General features: G+C 45.5%; 2 protein-coding genes across 5 annotated transcripts in view; both read left to right on the top strand.

The window, feature by feature from the left end:
* The first annotated feature begins 2,712 nt into the window (after positions 1-2,712).
* LOC137482739 (rho-related GTP-binding protein RhoG-like) lies at positions 2,713-12,716 on the top strand. 3 transcript variants are annotated; one of them, XM_068205289.1, is made up of 3 exons: positions 2,713-2,947; positions 4,012-4,067; positions 8,810-12,716. In XM_068205289.1, exon 3 carries the CDS (start codon positions 8,831-8,833, stop codon positions 9,404-9,406), a length of 576 nt encoding a protein of 191 aa, XP_068061390.1. In that variant the 5' UTR covers positions 2,713-2,947; positions 4,012-4,067; positions 8,810-8,830; the 3' UTR covers positions 9,407-12,716. The 3 variants fall into 3 exon arrangements, with proteins under 3 accessions (XP_068061390.1, XP_068061389.1, XP_068061391.1); XM_068205288.1 differs by lacking the exon at positions 4,012-4,067 and having other exon boundaries at positions 2,715-2,947; XM_068205290.1 differs by lacking the exons at positions 2,713-2,947; positions 4,012-4,067 and adding an exon at positions 7,224-7,247.
* Positions 12,717-13,337: 621 nt separating this feature from the next.
* TAF1 (TATA-box binding protein associated factor 1) overlaps positions 13,338-25,571 on the top strand; it is a 30,802-nt gene continuing 18,568 nt past the window's right edge. For both annotated transcript variants that reach the window (XM_068205287.1, XM_068205286.1), the window contains exons 1-15: positions 13,338-13,494; positions 15,064-15,181; positions 15,754-15,870; positions 16,657-16,776; positions 17,372-17,445; positions 19,426-19,644; positions 20,087-20,305; positions 20,490-20,691; positions 21,565-21,678; positions 22,191-22,358; positions 22,741-22,868; positions 22,979-23,086; positions 23,927-24,100; positions 24,175-24,348; positions 24,433-24,537. In XM_068205287.1, the coding sequence (XP_068061388.1) occupies positions 13,369-13,494; positions 15,064-15,181; positions 15,754-15,870; positions 16,657-16,776; positions 17,372-17,445; positions 19,426-19,644; positions 20,087-20,305; positions 20,490-20,691; positions 21,565-21,678; positions 22,191-22,358; positions 22,741-22,868; positions 22,979-23,086; positions 23,927-24,100; positions 24,175-24,348; positions 24,433-24,537 (2,166 nt within the window). In that variant the 5' untranslated portion in view covers positions 13,338-13,368. The remainder of the gene's footprint in view (positions 13,495-15,063; positions 15,182-15,753; positions 15,871-16,656; positions 16,777-17,371; positions 17,446-19,425; positions 19,645-20,086; positions 20,306-20,489; positions 20,692-21,564; positions 21,679-22,190; positions 22,359-22,740; positions 22,869-22,978; positions 23,087-23,926; positions 24,101-24,174; positions 24,349-24,432; positions 24,538-25,571) is intronic.

Raw genomic sequence — 25,571 nt, 5'->3', positions numbered from 1 at the left:
GAAAAACCCAGCAATCTTCTGCCACAGCGCCACTTAATTGGACAGTTTCGTGTAGAGAAAGCAAACACTCAGTTTTGCCATTCTTTCCTTTTGCTAGCATTATCTATATTAGAAATACATTGTCCTTATTAACAATACATGTTGCGTATTTGTGTCTGTGCACACAGACACGCTTGCGTATTTCTGCTTATGCGTTTTGAAGTGCATCTACTGAGAAATCATCCAAAATCAGACCAAACCCCCTCGCTCAAGATATATTCGGACAACGCATAATTACAAAATAACGAATTTAGCATCAGCAGGATCATAGCGGGGCGGACGGCGGGGCTGTATCGGAGCATCGGAGCACTGCGGCGTGGCCGCAGCGGCGAGCCGGGCCCGGGGCGATGCCGCTCCGCTCCGCTCCGCTCCGCTCCGCCCGGGGCCGGCGCCGCTCCCGCCGCTCCCCGCGCTCCGCCCGCCGCGGCGGCGCCCCCTGGCGGCGCCTCGGGGAGCGGCGGCGCGGAGGGCGCGTGCGCGCGGCGGCGGGCGCGGGGCGCGGCCGGGTCGAGGGTCCGCGGGGAGCAGCGGCGGCCGCGGGGCCGCGCCGGCGGTGAGCGCGGGGCGGCGGCGGCGGCGGCGGCGGCGGCGGCGCGGGGGCGGGCGGAGGAGCCGCGGGGCCCGGAGAGCCCGCGGGGCGGGCGGGGGGGAGCGGCGGGCCCGGCGGGCGGCGGGGGAGCGGCCCCGGCGGGCCCCGCGCGTGGCCGCGTGTGTTCCCGCCCGGCCGTGCCGGAACACCCTCCGCGCCCGGCCCCGCCACCCGCGCTGACAGCGGGGCGCGGCCCGCGGCCTCTGCCGGCCCGGGCGCCGCGGCCGGCGCGGGTCCCGTCCCGGGGAAGGCTGCGGCGGCACCTGTCCCGCCGGGACGCGGCCGGCTCCGGGGCGGGGCGGGGCAGCCCGCGGGTACCGGCGGCTCGTCAGCCGCGTGGCGTGCTGGCTCCTTCGCGTCCGGAGGGCTGGGGAGGTGGGATGCGCGCCCCGGCTTCTGCGCTGGGCGGTGCGCGCGGAGGTGAATGTGGCGCTCGGGGGCCCGGGGATGCTGGGGAAGGGTTTCGAGCGAGCCTTTCTCTGCTGCGCGGGGAGCGGGAGCGGCCCCGGGCAGGGCAGGTCGCGCTTTCCCCTTTCCGCCGTGTGCCGAGGTTGGGTTGGGCTGTTCCAGCGCCAGCGCGATGCTAATCCCTATCAGGGGCACCGCGACGAATTTAAGGCGACCTCTGCTCCGAACGAGTGTCATAAAAGGTTGGCACAGGCTGAGGGAGCCTTTGGGCGGTCCCGTGCTTCACTGCTGAGAGTGAGGGGTACGTAAGCATTGGAAGGTAGCATTTGTTCTCCAGAAAGTGGCGAAGTGCAGTCTCAGGAAGAGTAGTGCAAGGTAAAACACGCTGAGGGGTGCCAGGTATTGTCTCGTTTAGCAGCTGCCCTTCATCAGCCCAGTGGTTTCTTCTGCATGCTGTGAACTTTCGTTTTTATAACAACCTGCACCGAATTCCTGTTTAACCCCAAACCCCGAGAAGCAACGCTGCTTTTTACTTGTTCTGAACTTCTCTCTCTCTGTTTTTTCCCCTGTGTTGTTTTCTGGTTTTGTTTGGTTTTGGTTTTTTTTTCAGGAACCAGTGAGTAATCAGTATCTCTTTATTCTTTATAAACACTTGTGATTCCCACCATAATTACTCTGAGTTATAAAAAAGCTTTCAATGCTTTAATTTAAATGTTTTTATGTGTAACTTATGCTTGCAACATGTGTCCTGGGCTGGGGGTGCAGTACTTCTTGTGGCAGCATCATTAGCTCTTTGCCCCAAGCTCACTTTTTGATTTTTAAAAAGTTCACATTCTCTTCCGTGTAAGATGTAAAATACATTACTTGAAGGCATACTTTGGAGCCAGTTTGCCGCTGTTCACCAGCCCAGTGGTTTTTCTACATGGAATTCAAGATTATGAGATGTATTTTAGATTAATATTTCCATTTAAAAAACTTTTAAATATTATTCATAGGAGGAACTTTACAGAGATCCTGGAAAAACAACAAAATATGCGGTTTGCAATTAGTAGGAGGAAGCTGAACGTGTGGTTTGATTTGCGTATGTGATGAGGCCATGATTCTTTTGGGGCCCAAAGTATTTTCACACAATCTGGTGCCATGTAAAGATTTGTACCTTTACAGGGAATATTTTTTGACTTTCCATGCCAGTATGTGTAAATCTGATGAACTGCTGGGAGACTCCTTGACTCTGGTAACTTTTGCTCACATTTTAGAATTGCAATACTTGATGCAAATGAGACTTGGCAATTGTTGCAGTATTGTAGTGCACAAGCCATGATAAAATACACAGAGTCCATGCATTAACTCCTGACTTAGTCATACCAAAACTCTGAAAAAACTGGTATTGATTGAGCAAGTGCATTTTGGTTTGGTTTGGTTTGGGGTTTTGTTTGTTTGTTTTGGTTTCTGTGTTTTGGGTTTTTCTGTTTTCATTTGGGGGTTTTTGTTTGATTTTGTTTCAGTTTTGTTTTTGGTTGGGTTTTGTTTGGTTTTTTTTTTTGTTTATTCTTGTTTGTGTTTTTATTTGTTATTAAATCTCCCTGCCCTCCCACACTCCCCCCCCAGTGAAATTTGGGGGTGGAGGAAGAGGAATCAGAGAGGTGCAATCCAAAGAAAAGTGTGGAGGGGCTTTTTTTTGGAAAGAAGCTTAGATTTTCCTGGTGTAACATTGCTCTTCATGTACAACAGTGGCTTTGTTACAACCGAGACTGCCAGTAAATGCCAGGTGACAAAAGATGGTAGGACGACATACTAACAGTTTTTTATTTTCCTTTTTACCTCAAATAGGAGTCAAGAATGCTTAAACTGGATTTATCATTCATCCTGCAACGTGCTTAATACGCCTCTCCACAAAACTCGATGTCTGAGGTACTGTTTGTTTCTTTTAGCCAACAGTAGTGACTAAAGCCGTGTCAGAATCTATGAAAGGTGGGAAGGACGTGGTTGTTAACCTCTTATGAACTGACTGTGACCCCCCAGGACCTGTGCAAGTTGCTTGGATCACCTAGGAGGTGAGTTAGTGAGTGTGGGCACAGCACCCTGCAGCCCTGGCTCCTGTTCTTACACCTTTGCTGTGCTCACCATCAGAGGGTCACTTGTGTTCAAATAAACTGTGAAAGGTGCCTGTCTTGATTAATCCGTGACTCTGCGTGTGGTTGCAGGAGGAAAATCCAAGTTTAACACTCTTCAGCTTTTGATTATGGCAGGATATGTGTCATGTTCATACACCTGGGATCTGGAGATCTACTGGAGTCTTGGGTTTTGAGTTCCTATGGGCTGTGCAGCTGCACCTTGTCACAGTGTTATTGCATCAGCTGTGCCTCTCTTTCATGAGCTAATGCCCTTTGGAAACATTAATGATCCATTCAATATCTTGGATTCATGGAATTTAAGGTGTTTGATGTTTGGTCACTAATATCATTGCTCTGCTATAAAATTTGGAGTGCCTGTAGTAAGAGGTTTATGTAGGTGAGTTGCCCAAGTACTGCATGCAAAAGACTTCATTTTCACTGTGGATTCCTAAGAAATATTGCTTATGTGTGTTTCATCCCTGGAAAAAAAAATCCTTAAATGAAACCAATTTCAGCCTAATTTGATAGAGGTAGAGGTTTTAAAAATACTATTTTAAAGGTTTTGAGGGGTTTCTTTTATTTCCTAGAAGCAACTTCTTGCGTCAAAAGGCATAAAGGGCTTTCTAGTATTGGCACTGAAGGAACAGCCAGCAAGAATTGCATTCCTGTTATGTGCTAGGGAGCTGAATTTATAGGCAAAGAGCTCGGGAGAGAGCAAGCTTCCTCAGTTCTGTTGTTCATGTGCAGCCTGGGTGCTGGACTGCACGGTTCCTGCTGTGCTGCTGAAATCTGCCTTCCCTTGTGGATTTTTTTTCCCTCTCTGCAGGCAGGTAGACTGTTGCAGTTTTGTTTCTCTTGCAGGTAAATGGCAGGAGAGAAAGTGGTGTGAAAACTTTGAGAGGCACCGAGAAGTCCAAGTAGGTCACTCATTGCTGAAGGATATGAGGGATGAGGTCTCCTATTTAACTTTTACTGCTCTTTCTTGGCACACGTTCTAAAGCCTGGCACTTCTCCATCCCTTTGGCACTTGCCTAAAACAATGGCAAGTAAGCTGAGCTGTTGTGGGCTAGTAACAGAGCCTTGATTAAATTGCTGAGAGCCCCTTTCTCTTCCCTGCTAGGCCTGGTGGGTAAGCTGTACATGTGAATTAACTCCTTTGCATGGGTGAGGATGGTGTGATGTATTTAGAACGGCCCTATCCACCCAGTTCTTTGTTGAAAGTTCCTGCCTGACTTCATGTTTCAGCAGACAGAGTGAATTGTCTCGGATCTAGTTTTTGTTACTGAAAGATGAGCGATTAAATTGTTTAGATTTCTTAATTTCTGCCTGCCCCTGGTAAAGCAGGATCTGGTTCTCCAAAACAGCGAGGGCTTGCTGAAATGTGATGGCTGAGCAGAATGACACAGCTCAGTACAGCTGATTTCAGCTAAATTAGAGAGTTTTCTGCTCAGTTTTGGCCAAAATGGGGCTGTATCTAAACTGTAAAGAGAAGGAAGGAAGAGCTGACAAACTCAGTGAGTTTATCAGAGAGCAATATCAAAGCTAAAATCCACCTAGCAAAGAGGCATCTGATAGCAGAGCAAAGGCAGAGGCATGTCCTGCTAAGAAGTAGTTCTGCAAAGGGGTTTTAGAAGTGTAGGAAGTATAAAAAGTATAAATCTAGAAAACTACAGCAGGATCCAGGTTCCTGTTTTCGCTCTGTTTTCTGTCACTGTATTCTCCCTTCTCTCAGCAAACAGGGAACTTCCCTTCAGGTGTATTGAAGGGAAGATCTAGAAGTTGTTTCTCTACCACAAAAAAATTTTGATGCAACGTGAAGTTACTCTGTGTGTGTGTTCCAAGCAGTGAATTTCCCCAGCAAATGTTTGTCTGGAGAGCAAACTGTCCATGTTAATGATACCAGAAAATGCTTAATTAGGTCAGAACAGGAGCAGCTCTTCAGATGATGTCTTGACATGTTGACTGAAATCTTGCGCATTCCAGAGGAAGTGCCAGGTGCGCAGGCAGTGAAGTCAGACTTAGCAGCATCTTCTGAGAAGGAAACTAACCCAAACAGGGAATGCCAGTTTTCAAATTCAAAGTCATTGATGGACAAGATAGAAATAACTCTTATCTAAGTATTTTTGCACAACACTTCTGCGTGGGGTGATTTGGGGTGGTTTTTTTTTTTTTTTTCTGGTTGCTTTTTAAAATTGACTATTTAATTTGAAAGTTATTCCCATTCTGCTGTAACTGCTAGAACCTCAACTGTAATAAAAGTCCTTTCTCTGCAAGGACTAAGGAACCTGAAATACCTCTCATTACTGTGGATTTTCTGTTCACTTGTTTCTCTTGCTGCGTAACCTTTCAACTTGGCTTTGAAGCTTGTGCCCAGCTTTCTGTTTCTAAATTGGTTTTTTTTAAAATGTATTAATGTGTTAATCTGTATTTTTGTTTCTTTCAGTTCTTATTATTTGTCATATGTGGACTTTTTCTTTTTAAATTTTCCCCAAAAATTCCTTTGAAGGTCACCAAAAAAATCCCAAACAAGCCCTAAACCAATTTTCCTACTCTTGGTAATATTTGATGGTAATTTTGTTTTTGGAGTATGGGATTTTTTTTTCAATGTATATTTATATTTAGATAGCATGCAGTGCCAAATTCAAGGGTGCTTAAGAAATAGGAATTTTTCATACAAATTTGAACCCAGGCTTTTTACTGCCTTAAGAGAGTTTTATTGTGGGCAAATTGTTTACTAAAAAAATAATTAGAGATTTAATAGAAAGGATCTGATGGAGGGAATATTAGTTGGCTTGGTTGTGACTTAAATTAAAAAACTCTTTGTCTTCCATATATAAATCTTTATCCAAACTACCCTTGCTCACAACGTAGTGTTCTGGTGTCAAGTAGCTTCTTTCTATACTTTACCTTTTGCTTAACTTATCTAAATTTTGTGTTTCAATACATGGAATGTGTATCCTGGTGTGTGTTTGTTTTTCTGTATTGCATATGCCACACACGATTCCTTTCAGCTCAGCCAACCTCCTTTAAAGGGGCCCTTCAGAGAATCACACTTAAAAGCCCACAAGCTCTTTAGCTGCGTTTGTGCAGTTAATACTTTGCCCAATGCCTTGGCAGGTTTGCATGGAGTTATTTCCAGTTGCAAATGTTGCTCTTCTAAAATCAACTTTTAGTGAGGCAATTCAAGGTATTAGTGCTGTGAAAAGAGCATTCACGTTTCAGGCTTTTTCTGTTACTTTATTACCGATTTCTGAATTGATTCTCTAATGTCCTCTTAAATAAAACACCAGCAAATGAAGCTTGGAGTAACAGAGTTTCCTTAGCCCTTTTGAATCTGATTGTTAGCTGCTGGGATGCGGGTGGCTTTGGAGTTTATCCATTTGGGAAGCTGTGTTGCCTGAGGGTGCTGGGGTGGTGGCCCTCCAGCCAGTGCCAGTCATGTGCAGGTGGGGTGCAGTTTGGGGATACCCTGTCACTGTGCAGAGCTCTGGACAGAAGTGCATAGAGATGTAAGAGATGTAAGTCCTTGGGGGAGCTTGTTTGGCTTTTAAAGAGAGATCTGTTGACAAGTGTTTGCAGTTTGTTTATTTTAGAAACTAGGGGTTGGGCATATAAAAGGCTTTGTGTATCATCTGGTTCTTCATGAGACTTTTGTTGCTGACTTAGCTCTGCCATCTCTGTGATGTCACTTGTTACTGACTGGTCAAAATGAATTGTCTGTTGCACAGATAGCTCATTTGGGGAAAAAACCTTTGCTCTGGAAGCAGTGGTGTTGGTCACCACTAAGGTTTCTGGCACAGCATGTTCTGGTACTTCAGGGGTTTGATGTAAGTGCAGGAATGGACTTTAAAACCTGCCCCGTGCTGCAGTCCAGCCAGGCTGTGGCAGCAGTAGCAGCACAAGGTGGTTCCTTCCCACCACGTGGGATTTCCATAGTGTCTGTGTAGGTACATTGATGCTCCTTAAGCACCGTGTGTTGTAGTGACCAGTCAGTGTCACTGCAGCTGTCCAGTTGCAGCTTTGTGCCAAAGCTTCAGCTAGCCTATTTTCACTTCGTTCAGAAGAATCGTGTGCTCCCAGTGAGAATGTGGATGCAGGTAAAGACTTTGTCCAAAAGGACAAAGAGTAGGCTTAAATGGGAATGAATTGTTGATTTGTTTGGATGGTCTTGAAGTTCTGTATTCCCTTTGCTACTTTGATGGTGTTGGAGCTGAGATCTTTCTGGAATATGCAATCAAAATAATTTAGATTGGAAGGAACCTTTGGAAGTCATCTGGTTCAACCACCCTGCAGTGAGCAGGGACATCTTCAATGAGATCAGGTTGCTCAGGGCCCTGTCCAGCCTGGCTTTCAATCTTTCCAGGGATGGGGCAGCCACAGTTTCTCTGGGTAACCTGTGCCAGTGTTTTACCACCCTCACTGTAAATAACTTTGACCTGATATCTAATCTAAATCAATCTTTTCCTAGTTTAAAGCCATTACCCCATGTTCCATCGTAACAGGCCCTGCTTAAAAATTCTTCCCACTGTTCTCTTCTGTTTGAAGCAGGGTATTTTCTGCTGGTTGCAAGTTGAGGATTACTGATAGTACCTCAAAGGCATTTGGGTGAGAAGGCAGATGCAAGTTCCTTCTTGTTCAAGCTAGCAGTGGAAGCTCCAGCACACATGAAATGTACCACAAATGACTGCTTGTAGTTCCTTGCTATTTTCAAACTTCTTGCTGTTCATGTGATGGAAGTTTAAAATTAATTGTATTTTAGCCTGAATCAGTTTGATTGTCAAACCTACCTTTCACATATCAGGAAGGGGATATGGAAAAACTCTAAGCGTCAAGTATCTCCTGAGTAACAGTTCCCCAGGAAAGCTGTTTGACTGCTGATCTTTTAGGACATATATTTTTCTCAAGCTCATTATTTAGAGGACACCAAGTAACTCGAGCCTATTAAGTCCTGCTTGTTCTGTCAGTGATTAGTGAGTGTAATCTGTTCTTGGCTTCTTTAGAAAAATTCTTTATGGATTCTAATCTGGGTTACTATTGCTAGTTAGATTTCAAAGAACAGCTTTCCTTGAACGTGCTGCTTTCAGAACCTTTTATCTGGTGTCCTGTAAATAGTGTAGTTTATTCAGGAATGATTGATCTGAGTGTAGTGAATTATTATTGTAAACGGTAGCAGTGCAGCCCAGAAATGAATATCTTGATTTTATTTATAACTTTTGGACCTTTCTTCGTGGTGAACTGTTTAGATAGCAGACTGTGTAGGCAAGTGTGAGTGTTGGAGTGTGTGTGTGTACAGAGGATGTGTGAACCTACACATGACAGAGTATCTTGTTACTGGGTCACAATCCCTTTCCACTTGCAGGTGCCTCTAAGGACTTGTCCTTTTGCCTGTGGGAAACATTCTGGCAGTAAGGCAAGACTGTGGGAATTTGGCTAATTTGTACTTACATGGTTGGAGTGCAGCCAATTGTCACTTAGCTCTCCACTCATTGCATCTCCATTTCACTATTGTCTTTCCAGCCCGGAGCTCTTCAGAGCAGCTTGAGACACTGAATGTGATAAGAAATCCTCAGCTATATCAAAAGCACTTGCTAAAGCTTATCTTTACAGTGACCACCACTGAGTGTGCTTTGCCTGACTCCTCTCTTCTTGCTTTGTGCAGGACTTTATTTCTGGGTGAAGAATGCAGACTATAAAGTGCGTGGTGGTTGGAGATGGCGCGGTGGGAAAAACTTGTCTCCTCATCAGCTACACCACCAACGCCTTCCCAGAAGAGTACATCCCTACTGTGTTTGACAACTACAGTGCCCAGATGACCGTGGATGGCCGGACAGTCAGCCTGAACCTCTGGGACACTGCGGGCCAGGAGGAGTACGACCGCCTGCGCACGCTCTCCTACCCCCAAACCAACGTCTTCATCATCTGTTTCTCCATTGGCAGCCCCTCTTCCTATGCAAACGTGCGGCACAAATGGCACCCTGAAGTTTCTCACCACTGTCCAAATGTCCCCATCCTTTTAGTGGGCACGAAGAGAGACTTGAGAAGTGACCTGGAAACGGTTAAAAAGTTGAAGGAGCAGAGCTTGGCTCCCACTACTCCGCAGCAGGGGACTTCACTGGCTAAACAAATTGGAGCCGTAAAATATTTGGAGTGCTCGGCATTGAATCAGGAGGGCGTTCGGGAGGTGTTTGCTGAAGCTGTCCGTGCAGTTCTGTATCCTGTGACAAAGAAGAACACAAGAAAATGTGTCTTATTGTAGTTGCCTTGGGTGATGGATGTTGGAAGTTGACTAGAATCTTGGAGGGCTTTTTAACGAGTTAAATTGAAGATTTGCATCTTGCACTAACAGCTCTAAGCAGAAAAGGTTTATACAATGAATATTCCTGCAGTCTTACTGCTTCAGGGAAAGTGAGAACAGGTTTTTTTTTTTTTTTTTCCAACTGAGAGGTCAAATACCTACTTTATTTCTAAAGTTCCAGTCTCCAGCTTCTCCAGGGATCACTTGATTATTTTAGTGGAGGAAAATAAGAGGAGACCTCTTTGAAGCCACTTCTTTACTAGATAGCCATCAGATACTAGATTTGCTGAAAAGCACAAATTCTGATAACTTTGCTTTAAGTGTAGCTGCTGCTTTTCCCATCCTTTATTTACTGATTGAATTTGTTTTACAAACAGAAGTCTGGCTGTCCAGTTGTTTGTCAATTTAAAGCTTGAAAACAATTTGTTTACTTGCAAAAATGCCTGAACTGTTACTGAGATTCACCTTGTAGTGAACTGTGATTGATTGTATGCAGAGTTAGCATTAGGCATGGTTACTGCAATGAGCAAATGAGCAAGACCAAGGGAATACCTGCAATGATTTATTAATAGAAGCAGGAGCTGATTTCTCCTTATGTAAGGAACTTAGAATAATAATGACTCACTCAAATGAGTGATTTTCATAGTTTTGAGGTGGAGAAGTGGAAGAGTAGTTTCGATTCAAGTCTTCCATAATCTTCTAAACTGAGATTTTATTTCACTGTCCAAAGACACGTTGCACCCTGAGAATAAACTTTTAACAATTACCTTCTCAGGCTGACTGAGGTCTTTGGGATGCCACTTCTCAAAATGAGATTTTCAGTGTAATCCCTTTGATGAATCCCAGAGACTTGCCAGCAGCCTGTTTGCTCTTGAGGAATTAATTGATTCAATTCCTAACATTCTTGGGGCCACCATCTGAGATTTTTATGGCAAATTCCTTCATAGTTTTTCTGTGAGAAGACTGACAGAAAATTTGGAGGTTCTCTTTACAGGAATCCCTGCTTCTTCCTATTTTCAGTTCAGTCTGTAATGGTTAGCCAGTCACTGGATAGGATTACCTGGGCGGTTTTTTCCTCTCCTGGATGCTCAGTTATTATAAACTCTTTTTAACTGAAGTTCTATTTGCATACTTTTAAATTTTCTTTAGCAGCTCTAGTAAGTGGCAGCTGCCTTTTATTTTCAGGATGTGCACTGTTCTTTATGTGAGGTTCCGGGACCAGCTGAGGAGTGAGCGCATGAGCCTTTCCTTAGACTCAACCTTCCAGCTCCGTGGTATGAAAGCAGCATGCTTCAAAGATACTTTGTGTGAAACCACTGGTGCTGGACTGGGCTTTGTTGTCTGAAGTTGACAGTGCTGTCTTTGTCTGGCTGCAGCCTCAATTGGTCATTCAGGACTTGCTTTTCCTTGTGATTCCCACACATGCAAAACTGCACTGGTGTATACCCTGGTCAGAAAAAAAAGTGCCTCATTTTAGCAAGATAACAGAAAATACATCAACAAGGTTATTAGGGATTTTGTGTTAATTTGACCTTGCTTTATCTGATGCTGGCAGAAATACCAGGTGGATAGAAACATTTGCATTTGTGCCCTAATTCCACTATTTGGATAGAAATGTTGGTATTTGTGCCCTAATTCTAGTATTTGAAGAGGATGTGCCTTTCTTCAGCTGGTGTAACTGATGCTGACACTAACTGCAGTTTTTTTAATCTGAGGCATGCTCATTTTGGTGCTGCTTTAGCCAGTTGCAACCCACAGATTCTAAATTGCAATTAATCCAAATACTGGTGCCTGTGGTTAGTGAACCGACAGAGTTCCAAACGCTGAGCACAGGCAGTACCAAAACACCCGTTCTGCAGGGTGCTTGCAGAAGCCTACAGACTCTGCACATTTTTCTTCACCAAGTGCCATTGCCTGGAGTGTCTTTGTGTCTCTTGCACTTGCAGAGGAAGTGCTGTTCCAGATGTGGTTCCTGCCCTGAAGGCTGCGAGGGTGTAGAGAATTCACTGAGATAACCTCTACTCACCACCTTCTGCCTTTGCTTTAGCTGTAGGCTTTAGTGTGGGCTGGGCTTGCAGGCAGCAATTAACTCTGTGCCTTGTAATTCAAGATTATTTTCTGTAGGTAAATTTCAGTAACTGAGTAAATAGACTTTATCATGTTTAAAATGTATTTATTTAAGCCAGTGCACATGGTTTGTTTTAATGCTGGTCAGACCTAAATCAACTGTCTAGTGACCCTGGTGCAAGCCCATAACCTTTGCTTTATTCAGAAATGTACTTTTGAAAGTCTGTGATACGTTTGAACTAGTCTTAAGAGGTGCCTGAAATTAAAACTCTACCTTTTTTTTTTTTTTTGGCTACATATATTTGCGGTTTTGTACTGAAGCTACTACTGTTTTTAAAAGTTTTTACTTTTTTACATACTGAAATCTTTTAATCCTGTGCCTTTTTGTGCTTATTCCTAACTGAATTACATGAATTTTGTGGAGAAGAAATCTTGTGAGCAAGTATTATTGCACAACCCCTCCATTTCTGTAGGCTCAAGCAGCCATCCTGGAGTGAACTGGAAGAGACTGTAGTGAGATAAAATTCAGCTACTTAATCAATTTGTTTGATTTGGTTACACTGTTGATTGCATTATGCCAGACCACCTTATCCCCACTTAGATTACTTAGCAAATGGATTGCACAACAGTGCTGAGGAGAATAACATGATAGTGATGAAAATGAGCAGAGGGAACTTCGAACCATCAAAGACTTTTTTCTCACTTTGGAAAACCTGGTTATTGAAATGCTTTGTGTTTCTGTCACCCTCTGATGGGAGTAAGAGTCCTGGCTAGTGGCTGGTTTCCTCCAGCCTCTGCTTTTCACGAGGGTGAGCTTCAGGACAAATCCAGCGAGCTTTTCCTTTCAGTGGGCATTCTCCTTTCTTGATCCTTTTTTCCCTCTCCCTGAAATTCTTGGTTCTTTTTTTTGTAAGTAGTCCAGTGCTTCACTTTACAATCAGTTCTGTTTCTTCCATGCTTTATTTTTCTTCTGTGGGCAGTTGAAAAATAGAGACTTCACATAATCCCGTGGCTGGATTTTGTTTTGTTTTGGGAGGTCAGAAAACTCAATGTGGGTTTCCCAAACAGTTCAAGGTCCTTCGGTGTCTTACTGAAGAGAGATGCAATGTGTATGTCTTAATTCACAGAAGACACTCAGTGTGCAGACACAAATTTTAACCTTTGCTTTGTGAATGATTTCTGAACTACTTGGTTGTGTTTTTTTTTAATGCAGCTGAAGCTGAGCAGTTCAGGAATTGTGTGTCCAAAGGATATCCATGAGGTGTGCTTAGATTTGGAAGTTCATTCTTCAGTTTGCAGCTGTAGCTATTTCTATGAAATTTAAACTAGAAGAACGTCCCTGTGCTTTGTCTCCGGGTGCTAAACCTCACTCTGTAGAAACCTTGGTGCTGCTTGGCCTGACCCTGAGGAGTGGATGGATCTCAGAGGGGTCCCAACCCCCAGAGTGGGCAGCAAGGACCACCCATCAGCAGTGGGAGCCCAAGCCTCTGGAGTGTGGTACCGATACATACACTGGCAACTTGATTTTATGCTATAAAAGAATTTGTATTACATCTAACCGTTTTAAAGGAGTTTTTCCTTTTTTTTTTTTTTAATAAATGATGCATAATTACAGTGTAGTAAGCCTTTCCTCAGCTCTCTGTGGCGCATGAGCTCGCCCCGCTCTTTGGCCGGCTCTGTCCTGTGGAAAGCCAGGCCCGCTTCCTGGAGGCAGCGAAGGGGTTCCTGGCGGCCGGCCGCGCCTCCCTGCTGCGCCGCGGGCCGGGGCCGCACGGGGGCGCTGTGGGCGGGCGCCGCTCCCGGGGCCGCTCCCGCCGCCGTTTCCGCCTCCGGCTGGGGTCGGTCTCGGTGCGGCGATGTCGGACTCGGAGAGCGAGGAGGAGGCGGACGGCGGCCGCGCCGAGCCCTTCTCCCTGGCCGGCTTCCTCTTCGGCAACATCAATGAGGCGGGGCAGCTGGAAGGGGACAGCGTCCTCGACAAGGTATGGCCGTGTCGCTCCGGGAAGGCACCGCGGGCGGAGGGACGGGCGTGAACCGGGATGCCTGGGGCGACCTGGGCTCTATCGGGGTGTACTGGGGTGATACCAGGGTGACCCGGTTTGTGCCGAGATGTACCGGGATATGCTGGGCTCTGTTGGGGTGAGCTGGGATCTATCGAGGTGCTCGGGCTGTCCCGGGCTGTCCCGGGCTGTCCCGGGTTGTCCCGGGCTGTCCCGAACTGTCCCGGGTGTCCCGGGTGTCCCGGGTGTCCCGGCTGTCCCGAACTGTCCCGGGTGTCCCGGGTGTCCCGGGTGTCCCGGCTGTCCCGAACTGTCCCGGGTGTCCCGGGTGTCCCGAACTGTCCCGAACTGTCCCGAACTGTCCCGGCTGTCCCAAACTGTCCCGGCTGTCCCGAACTGTCCCGAACTGTCCCGAACTGTCCCGGCTGTCCCGAACTGTCCCGAACTGTCCCGAACTGTCCCGAACTGTCCCGACTGTCCCGAACTGTCCCGGGCTGTCCCGAACTGTCCCGAACTGTCCCGGGTGTCCCGGCTGTCCCGAACTGTCCCGGGCTGTCCCGAACTGTCCCGAACTGTCCCAGGTGTCCCGAACTGTCCCGGGTGTCCCGAACTGTCCCGGCTGTCCCGAACTGTCCCGAACTGTCCCGGCTGTCCCGAACTGTCCCGGCTGTCCCGAACTGTCCCGAACTGTCCCGGCTGTCCCGAACTGTCCCGGCTGTCCCGAACTGTCCCGAACTGTCCCGGTTGTCCCGGGTGTCCCGAACTGTCCCGAACTGTCCCGGCTGTCCCGAGCTGTCCCGAACTGTCCCAGGTGTCCCGGCTGTCCCGAACTGTCCCAAACTGTCCCGGCTGTCCCAAACTGTCCCGGCTGTCCCAAACTGTCCCGAACTGTCCCGAACTGTCCCGAACTGTCCCGGCTGTCCCGAACTGTCCCGAACTGTCCCAAACTGTCCCAAACTGTCCCGGCTGTCCCAAACTGTCCCGAACTGTCCCGAACTGTCCCGGCTGTCCCGAACTGTCCCGGCTGTCCCGGCTGTCCCGAACTGTCCCGGCTGTCCCGAACTGTCCCGGCTGTCCCGGGTGTCCCGGGCTGTCCTGGGTGTCCCGGCTGTCCCGAACTGTCCCGGGCTGTCCCGGCTGTCCTGAACTGTCCCGGCTGTCCCGGCTGTCCCGAACTGTCCCGCTGTCCCGGCTGTCCTGAACTGTCCTGGGCTGTCCTGAACTGTCCCGGCTGTCCCGGCTGTCCTGAACTGTCCCGGCTGTCCTGAACTGTCCCGAACTGTCCCGAACTGTCCCAGCTGTCCCGGCTGTCCCGAACTGTCCCGGCTGTCCCGGGGCTGTCCCGAACTGTCCCGGGCTGTCCCGGCTGTCCTGAACTGTCCCGCTGTCCCGGCTGTCCCGGGGCTGTCCCGAACTGTCCCGGCTGTCCCAAACTGTCCCGAACTGTCCTGAACTGTCCCGGTTGTCCCGGGGCATGCTCGGGGCGGGCTCCGGGGCAGGACCCAGCAGGCGCCCGAGGGGCTCGGAGCCTCCCAGCTCTGGTCTCCCCAGGAATCCAAGAAGCACCTGGCCGGGCTGGGCGTGCTGGGGCTGGGCACCCTCATCACCGAGATCACCGCCAGCGAGGAGGAGAGCGCCGAGAGCGAGGGAGCGCACCTGGACGAGGAAGGTTTGGCTGCGCTTGGGTAGCAGAGGGGCTGCAGGGTCGCAGCTCGTGCCGGAGAGAACAAAATGCTCCCAGGCCGGCAGGGGCTGCCGGGAATGTCGTGGTGGTCTCTGGTCAGAGGCCCTTTGTCAAAGGCCTTCCCTTCTCCACCTTGCCAAACAGAATGCCACAGTAGCTCCTGATCAATTTTGCACCCGTTCCCTTTAATTTTTTATAAGTATTTTCTCTTTTACTTGTCTCTCCTCCTTCATAAATGAGTTTAGTCTGTATTTGTATTAAAGAAGCCTACTTAGCACGCAGTATAATAATATCTTTTTCTGAACTTGTTGAACAGTTTCCATGAGTAAGTGATAAGTGCTCCTTGTGCTACATTTGGTTGCTTACCAGTGTTTTAGTGGAAATTCAGACCCATGAGAGCTTTTGATTAGAATGAGGGGGAAAGTACTCTGGTGGGAGATGATAATCAGAAAGTTTTGTTTTCTTAAATAAAGGAAGCATAGCACAAGATTCATAAGTACCTAGTGAAGTCTGATGTAACTGATATAAATCAGGATAAAGTTCTGCGTTTCTCCTAGGCTGGGTTAAGAGCACAGAGGATGCTGTTGATTACTCAGACATCACTGAAGTGGCAGAGGATGAGAGCCGTCGGTACAAGCAGGCGATGGGCAGCCTGCAGCCAGCTCGAAGGCCAGGTAAAGGGGATCAGCATTGCAGCTCTGCCTGTAGGAGCTGTTCTGGGGCACTGTGCTTTTTAACTCCTGGCTTCAAGAGCCCAGTATCAGCTTTTGTGAAACTCTTCACTGGGTGAAGCCACTGCTTGCTGTCTTCCTCTTTTAAGGAATCTGTTTCTTCTTGGAGTCACCTCAATCTTAGTATCCTGTTTTACTCTTGATTTTTTTTTAAGACTGCAGAAGGTACCTTGGTTCTTTTGTTAGTCCCAGGTATCTCTGTCTGTATTCTGGCCTAGAAGATGCTTTCAAAAACAAGCAGCTTTTCCATTTCAGTAGCTGCTGGTGTAAATGTCTGAATCTTGGCATGTTCTTTAAAGGTGTTTTACACTTTACCTTTCTGGTGACTTTCTGTGGTTAGTGAGATATGAAGGTGATTTGGACTTTTTAACCCACATTTTCTTTATTTGTTCTACAAAGAGTGAATAAAAGGATGTGATAGCAGAATATATAAACACATAATAAATTGTGAATAAAAGGAGGTCATAGCAGAATATATACATACACCTAGATTTTAAGTGCTTCAGTCATCTTCCTGTCAGTTTCTCTTTGCCCTTCCTTCCTAGTATTTTTTAAATTTACATCTTGCAAATGAGTTTGTGCAGGAAGCTGAACTGCTAAGAGTTTGCATCTAGTTACAAGATGAGAATGGTGTCTATGCCATCAGGTTTGAAACAGAATAAATGGAAAAGGTGTCTGGTTTTCTTTTATTATCTGCTTAACATGTGGTGTTGTCTCCTGCCTGGTTAGATGAAGATGAGGATGATTACGATGCTGACTGTGAAGACATTGATTCCAAACTGATGCCGCCACCACCACCACCTCCAGTACCTGGAAAAAAGGAAGATGAAAAGGATGCAGCTGCCACTGGTGAGTGGGAACTTTCTTCTTCTCTCTGGCAATGTGAATGTCTGAAGGAAGCAAACGACCCTGTGTAGCAGTTCTGCGGCACCACGCGTCACCACAACTCGGTCTGCAGGCTGCATCTGAAGGTGAGTGTTTGTGGTGTTGCAGGATTGGCTGAAGCCTAGGGTGAAGTGTTGTATTTCCAGTGACTGTTGAAATATCCGTATTGACAATGAAACTGTTTTTTTATCTCATCCTCTCAGTTGTGGCTGGGGAATTCACCTGGAACGCTTAGGATAAAATGAAAGGTTAAACCAGAATGGTCCTTAGAACGCCTGCACAGGCTTAATTTTTGCATAACTTCATATAAACAGTAAATGTGGCACTATGGGGTTATGCTAGGGGACAGGGAGGAGACCTGTTTGTTTATGAGGTGCTTGTTCTATTGTAGTATCTGAAGATGGAGACGGTATCATTTTGCCCTCCATCATTGCTCCTTCCTCTGCTGCCTCCGACAAGGTGGATTTCAGCAGCAGCTCTGATTCTGAGTCAGAGATGGGACCTCAAGAAGCCAGGCAGGCAGAATCCAAGGAAGGCAAACTCACACTTCCTCTTGCAGGAATCATGCAGCGAGATGCTACCAAACAGTTGCCAAGTGTTACAGAGCTCTTCCCAGAATTTCGACCAGGCAAGGTATCGTAAGAGATGCGTGGAAGAGATGTGTGCGTCATGTAAGCCCTCTAAATATGCCTTGTACGGTGTTTAGGGGTATGTACTCAGTAATCACATAGATGTTCTTGCTCAATCAATACTTTCTTTAGTTTCTGTTTGCTGCTGTTTCCACGTTGATTTTATCTAATAATTTTCCTGCCATTTGCAGGAATCTCTTAAAAAGCATCCTATAAATCAGGGTGTGAATGTTTTGCTGACCATAGCAAAGGCCTGTTGATTTGATTCTTTTGCCAGTGCTAATCTATCTGCTTCCTGGCTTTTCTGGTAAATACTTGCTCCTCCTTTTATGCTGTCCTGAACTTGGTGTGCTTTTCCTATAACAATTTTTGATCTGTATCTTTACTTAATTCCCTCTTGAAACTGCTCTGAGCATAAATTAGAAATAACCTCAAAGCAAGTTGGTTCAAAGAATAGTTGGGTTTTGCACAAAGCAAATTCATTACAATTCTTTCCTAAATGCTCCCAAGTAGAAAATGCAACTTATATATTTCAGTAATTATTCTGGAAGTTTTAAAGTTGTCAAGAAGAAAAGATAGGTAGGAGGAGAAGGACAATGAAAATGGTCTTACAGTTGTCAAACAGATAGTTGTGGACAAAGATAACTTGGTTTTATGTGTGCCTCAGAGAGTTTGTATAAGGAGCTGTATAATTTGCATAATTAACTGTCATGTTTTAATGATTTAGCTGAACACTGTCTATTGGTAATCTAGGTGAGGCTCTAGCACAGAAGTTTCCCTTCTCAATGTTTTCTAGGATTTTGCAAACGTGGTGTTTGCTGTGTATCAGTTGGTGTGTTCATTTCTTTGATGCTCAACACGAATTATCAGAGACTGGCTCAGTGCTGGCTGTGCCCAGTGGGTGCAGCAATCAGTGCAAGCAATTAATGCTGAGCACTTTCCAAGATTAATTCATGAGCAATAGAGCTGACAAAGCCTAAAACCCTGTAGATTTTGCTATGAGAATGGGTTGGTGTGCATGTTAATACAGCATTGTATTTTTGGATGAAACCTCCTAAAATAGCATATGCAGAAGCAGACTTTTGTGTTCATTTAACCTGTTAGCAGCTTAACTATGTCTGAGACCTTTGCTCTTCATGACAGGTCATTGAAACTGGATAAAGGGTTCGTAAACAATCTGTGTGAGTTTTGGAAAGAAGGTTTACATGGGTATAGGCAGAGGTGGACAGAGTGGTCATATAAACATTTCCTTTGGGGATCAGTGTAACAGATTAACAGAGAACATTAATAGGGTTTATCTGCAAAATCTTTGGTTCTAACTCCTGTTTCCTAAATATGTCAGTTAATTTAGAAATAATGTTTTACCTCTTTAAAAGAGTTCGTAGAAGAAAACAAATGTGTTTAAAAACCAGCAATCATACCCATAGACAGAACAGGAGAGAAAATGTATCATTACCATCAGTGCAGGTTTTGGAGGCGTGCAGTGTAGGGGAACTACATTATAATGGAAATAAAAATAAGTGTATTATTTCTGGGCCATATTACTTATCTGTTTGGTAAGAAATCTCTATATAACTCTCTTTTAGCTTGTCTCTTTTGCTGATAATTTCTATCAACTCTTCTTCAACCTCCATCTGTCTTTCTGAAGATTGTGGATTGTTCAGAATGAAAATCAATTACTTCCAGGTGGTGTCTGACCACATGTCCGATATGTAAAGGCAGTCTTTCTTCCCTCTGACTTTCTCTGTGTCTGAAATTAAGGCTGTATCCTTTTGAAAAGGAGGGGTCCATCAAACAGAAGGATCAGAAACTTTTTTTTTTCGAGTATAACCAAGAGGTTGTTGATTGCATTGGGAACTGGGGTTGTACCACACGCCGAGCTTCTGAATTTCAGAGTGCTCTCTTGCATTACTGTTCTTCAGGTGAAGGCAAGCATTCCACAGTGTCTGTTTTAATTTGGTCCTCTTGTTTTCTCATGTTCCAGGTGCTGCGCTTCCTGCGTCTCTTTGGCCCTGGGAAGAACATTCCGTCGGTCTGGCGAAGTGCCCGGAGGAAACGCAAGAAGAAGCATCGGGAGTTGGCACAGGAAGTGCAGATACAGGAGGGTGAAGTTGTGGTTGAGAGTGGAGTGGAAGGAAAATCTCCTTGGGAGTATGAGTTTGCTGCTCCTCCTCCTCCTGAGCAGTGCCTTTCAGATGATGAGGTGGGATATCTGAGACTTAGAGAGGGTCACCAGCTAGTGCTGGGGGTAGTAGTGGAATTAGATTGGACAGCGACTTTTCGAGGAAGGAGCTTTTCCCTCCAAAGAAAAGTGGAGAACAGAGTTGGCTTGTATTCCAGCTGGGCAGCAGCCCTTCTCCAAATACTAGTCAGTGACTTCAGGTGATTGCTTCTTACTGAGAAGGCTGCGTTTGTGGTACAGGATCAATAGGAAAGCTTACCCTCTTTGTATCAAGAAGAAATCTCTGTGTTCTTGGAAATCTAATTGCAGAACATTCTTGAGGCAGCTAGTAAGTATGGAAAAGAACTTCTTAGAAATGCTTTTCTTCTCTGAGAGTAAGCTGGGAAACTCAGGGGGAAGAGACCTCTTACTGGCACTTGGATAAACCACCAGTGTAACCATTCCCTCCTTTGCTGTGCTTCAGATTACCATGATGGCGCCTGTGGAGTCGAAATTTTCCCAGTCGACAGGTGACATAGACAAGGTGACGGATACCAAGCCCAGGGTGGCCGAGTGGCGCTATGGCCCCGCCCAGCTCTGGTACGACATGCTGGGCATCCCCGAAGACGGCAGTGGGTTTGATTATGGCTTCAAGCTGAAGGAGAAGAGCGAGGAAGAGGCTAAAGGACACACAGAGGAGGGGGTGAGAGGGGAACCACGGGGCAAAGTGTGGGGATGGATGTGGGGATTGCTGCACGATGAGAATCTGGTGATGGGCTGGTGGATTGTTGTGCACTGTGCAAAATGGGACTTTGAATAACAAACTCCATTAGTTTGAAAGGATGTCTTTTAACTCATGTCTTCCAACAATTATTACCCCCTTCCAGGATGCAGAATCGACGAAGGAGAAGGATGATCTGCTAGCTGATGAGCACTTCCTCATGGTGACCCAGCTCCAGTGGGAGGATGATGTCATCTGGAATGGGGAGGACGTCAAGCACAAAGGGACAAAGACGCAGCGTGCCAGCTTGGCGGGCTGGCTGCCATCCAGCATGACCAGAAATGCCACTGCATACAATGCCCAGCAAGGTGATCAGGGCTCTGGCACCAACTTTACTCGCTGTAGTGAGCTGACTCGTTACATGCTCAACTGCAGCACTTACTAAAATTATACACGTACAGTTGCGTGTCTCAACTGTAGAACATAATTCCCTCTGTTAGGGAATGCTTTTTGGCAAAATCTCAGCTCCAATGAGAATTCTGAGAGTCAATTCCTTTCCAAAAACAGAGTAGGTCACTTCTGTTAAACAAACCCCAATCCCAGCTCTATCTTTCTTCTTTCGAATTGGAATACCAGATGCTGGATCCATCTACATTAATATCAAGAAAAGCTGCCCTTAGAATTTCCTCTTTTTATAGGCTAATTTTGTTTACTTTTGCTTTTATTTGGAAGAATTACTTAAAAGTCTTCAGAAGTTTCTTCTCAACTAAAAATTGTATTCTGTTTTTTCTAGATAGGAAGTACAATTCTTACAAGCCTCAGACTTCTTTTAGACATGGATGCATTTTAAATTGAAATTGTTCATGTGGAATGAATGTTTGTCTTCTGTTTGTCGTATCTTATCCTGCTTCTACAAGGAAAGACTAAAGGGGATGTCAGATCTTTATTGGGCACCAGTGTCAATTCTTTAGTGTTCAGCTGTGAGTACAAGACACTGAGGCGTTGGGTGGGTGAATTGGAGATTCTTTGAAGAGGCTGCAGACTCCAGCAGCCAGCTCTGTGTGAAGTGTGTTTTTTTAAGCTTTCCCAGTTCTAATGACACGTGTCACTCTTCGGGATGTGAGCAAGTAGGTCCATCAGGCTGAAATTCACTCTCCATGCACCCCCCAGGCCTGGTTTAAGGCACTACAGTGCCCCCTGACCCTCCCACTCAAGCTGACCTTGCTTTTGTTTTCCTTTAGGTTTGAACCGCGGTGGCTCTTTGCTCAATTCACCAATTCCTCTAGCACAGAAACCCAATGTGGCAGGAGTCCTGGGCATAGCAAAGTGCAAGGAAAAGGCCCCTGAACAGCAAGGTAATGGCCCATGAATAGGTGCATGTGACACTTATTTCTGTGGTAGAAGGGCTACTTGTTTGCTCTAAAACATTTTGGAGGCCGTGTTTCAATAGAGCAAAATCTTTGAGCGTTGGTGTTGGTTTTCCTAGTTTTTACAGAGACTGGCTAACTGAGAGGAGTTTTAAAAGATTTTATTCCATTATCAGTCTCGATGAATAGTGAAATACAAGGGACGTAAAACTCAATGCCATTCCATCAGATGTACAAGACTGTGTGAACTTTCTATCAAGTTTGAAGAATGCCTTACAGATCCATTTCCCACACATTGGTAAAGCTCAGGCTCTACTTCCTCTTTGCTTTCAAGATCAGTTTTCTTTTGCCTTTTAGATGTTCTGCCTCTGGAAGCCTGAAAGGTGGGGAAGGTAGAGGGAGTATGATGTGGGGCTGAGATCTGAAATAGTTTTCTGCCAAGGCTGAAATAGTTTTCTGTGTATAAAATTCTCAAGGGTCCTACTTTATGATTGTTGCAGTTTCCCTGGATGAAGACAAACCCTGGTACTCCATTTTCCCAATTGATAATGAAGAGTTGGTGTATGGCCGTTGGGAAGACAATATCATCTGGGATGATCAGGCAATGGAAACCTACTTGGATCCCCCTGTCTTAACACTTGATCCAAACGATGAAAACATAATTCTAGGTACGTTTATGGCATCCAGAAATTTGACTTGATTAGGAAAAGATAAGGGGAAATGAAAGCAAGGGTTTATAATCACACTGTGGTGGAAATAAATGGACTGGGGCAATACTTATGGCCTTCCTTTGTTCTGGCTTTTGAAGTTAATTTGTAAGTCAAAGGCCTAAGCAGGAGGTGGCAATGCTAACAACCTTTATTGGTGTGGTGTACATATTCAACTTCCAAGTTAAATGCACTGACAAGAAAGCAAAAATTAATACCTTGAAAGTTAAATTCAATGTGATTAATCTGCCTCTAGATGTGTTTCAGGAGTGACTGTCTTAATTTGACTTGCATACATGTTGGTTTGAAGAGGAAAGGTAGGGATGTAAACTTGTGCTTTTAGAAATTCCTGATGAAAAGGAAGAGATGACTTTGAACTCTCCATCCAAGGAGAACAAGAAAGAATCTTCTCTAAAGAAGAGTCGGATCCTGTTGGGAAAAACAGGTGTCATCAAGGAAGAACCACAGCAGGTCAGCATAAGCTTTAGCATCATCTCCGGGGTTAGGAATGGTGAGGAAGGAGTGAGGTTTGTTGGGTTTTCTTGACACCTCTCCTCTCTCTGTGTTTAAAATTGAAATAGAACATGTCTCAGCCAGAGGTGAAGGATCCCTGGAACCTCTCCAATGATGAATTTTACTACCCCAAGCAGCAGGGACTTCGAGGAACCTTTGGAGGCAACATCATCCAGGTAGTCACAATAGTCTTAATGTGCGTGAGAGAGCTTGAGTGTCTTGGTAGGAGATTTCTAGCTGTGAGGACAGGACTGAAGATTTTTAGAAAAACAGAATTTAGATTACAGCAGGTCAGTTAAGTGTTCATGAGAGATATTTTTAATGTTCAATTAAAATTAGGAGTTTGAACTAATTTTTTATTGAGTGCCCCATCAAACTGAGGTTTAGTTGCTTGATCTTCCTGTGTCCTACTTGCCATGCTTTTGTTTGGTGTCTTATGTAGTATTCTTTGTAAACCAATAGTGGGAGGGGAGAAGGAGGTGCAGTTTGTACTTCTGCTGCTACTGTGTGTCTTAGTCTGAATATTATAAAATTAATTTAATTACTGATGAATATGAGTTACTGCTCACTAGCCCTAGGTGAGGAGATGATGGTTTTTTTCTTCCTTCTTTGTGGAATTCATTGACTTCTAAAACCTCATCTGACTCCAGCATCTTTTGTAATGGGAAAACTGTATGTAATTCCAAATTAATTTCTCCCCCACTGATTATCCAAAGGGATAATGACTTTACGTGTAATTCCTAGTTAGTAAAAAGATCCCATCATCGGGTACCATTTGAAATCATAAAATTGAAGTCATCTCTGTACGCAAAGGAGAGATCTTTATATGGAAGTAAGCACTTTTCTGCCAAAAGGCAACATTTCTGGTGACAAGTGAATTTCAATGCACTTGTGTTTCTACTAGGAGACCTAAAAATATCCCTGGGCTCTCTTATTTAAGGTTTAGTGGATAGGAGGATGGTCTGACTTTTGAGGTGGTGCATGTCCCTCTTAACACAGCTTGTGTTCTGTACCAGCACTCCATCCCAGCAGTGGAGCTCCGCCAGCCGTTCTTTCCCACCCACATGGGCCCCATGAAGCTCCGACAATTCCATCGGCCTCCCCTGAAGAAATATTCCTTTGGTGCCTTGTCCCAGCCCGGGCCCCACGCTGTGCAGCCGCTGCTGAAGCACATCAAGAAGAAAGCCAAGGTACCGGTGTTCCCGTCTGCCTCTGGGCTGTTTGGTGAGCTGTTCTGCTGACGCTGTCCCTGTCCCTGGCGCAGATGAGGGAGCAGGAGCGCCAGGCCTCTGGCGGGGGGGAGATGTTCTTCATGCGCACACCACAGGACCTCACTGGCAAGGATGGAGATCTCATCCTTGCTGAGTACAGTGAGGAGAACGCCCCTCTGATGATGCAGGTTGGCATGGCAACAAAGATTAAAAATTACTACAAGAGGGTGAGTATGCAGATTCTGCTGTTGGATAGGGATTTCCCTCTGCCTCTCGCTGAGAGCTAACAGCACCTCCATTGCACCTTCCAGAAACCTGGCAAAGATCCAGGAGCTCCAGACTGTAAATATGGAGAGACTGTTTACTGTCACACTTCTCCCTTCCTGGGTTCTCTGCATCCAGGCCAGTTGCTGCAGGTGAGAAATGAGGTTTTGACATTTAAAAGACTGGTAAGTTGGATGTGGCGTTAATAGGCAGAGTACCTTTAACAAGCCCTATTTATTCAATCATAAATAATGCTCAGCTTCAATAAAAAACCAGCTTCCTTTTCAGTTCCAGTTTATGTCTCTTTGCTTACAAGTAATAGTAATTACTATTAGTAATTCAGTCCCTAGCTTTCTTTTTTTTTAGTCTGTGTTGTATGCTTTTTAAAGTTGTTGTAGGAGTTACAAGAGTTGCAGGAATTGAATCTTTGCTGTTTTGCTTAGTATTAGAAATGGTGTTAGAGGACTGAGGGGAAAACCAAAGCTACTTGAATGCTGGGGAGCTCAATAAATAAGTGTTGGAGGGGATAGAAAACATGGATTTCTCACAGTCCAGGCTTTTATATGTACTTTCTGAGAATTGCACTTCTAGGATGCCATTTACTAGTCAGGTGTACAGACTGCTGCTTTTATGAGCCTCTCCGTGTTGTTAAAATACATACATTTGAGATGGAGAGGGGAATTAGGAATGTTGCAAGGGCCACCTGGCTAATAATGCATAAATGTAAATATAAATGGATTTCAGTTAATGCTAGCTGCCTGTGTTGCAGCAATAATTCTTCCATTATGTACCACAGGAAAAAGGTAAGGTGAAGGTTCATATGAGAGATGTATCACAGAACTTAAAATGCTAATTGCGTGTTGGGCTGGTTTCTGTGGTCGTTGTGTTCTTTTGCAGATGTGTTCTTTCTGTCTTTTTTTTTTGTTGAAAGTACCTCCTTAAAGGTCCTGAAGTACTTCCAAATGTCCAAAGAGCCCTTCAATCTCTGCGTTTGTTCTAGTGTTCCTTAAGCTTTTGTTCTTCATCCTTGACTGCTCCCTGCACATCTATGTATGCTGTGATATAAATAATGGTATATCATTGCAGTGAGCCTTGGGGTATTGGGATTTTAAAGATCTTTTTTGTAGATTATATCACAGAAGATTTGATCAAAACTAGACTTTTGAACTTTGATTTGTTTCTCTTA

This window comes from Anomalospiza imberbis, chromosome 14 (assembly GCF_031753505.1).
Source record: "Anomalospiza imberbis isolate Cuckoo-Finch-1a 21T00152 chromosome 14, ASM3175350v1, whole genome shotgun sequence".
In the NCBI taxonomy this organism is placed as follows: Eukaryota; Metazoa; Chordata; class Aves; order Passeriformes; family Viduidae; genus Anomalospiza; species Anomalospiza imberbis.
This window is presented reverse-complemented; position numbering and strand designations above follow the sequence as displayed.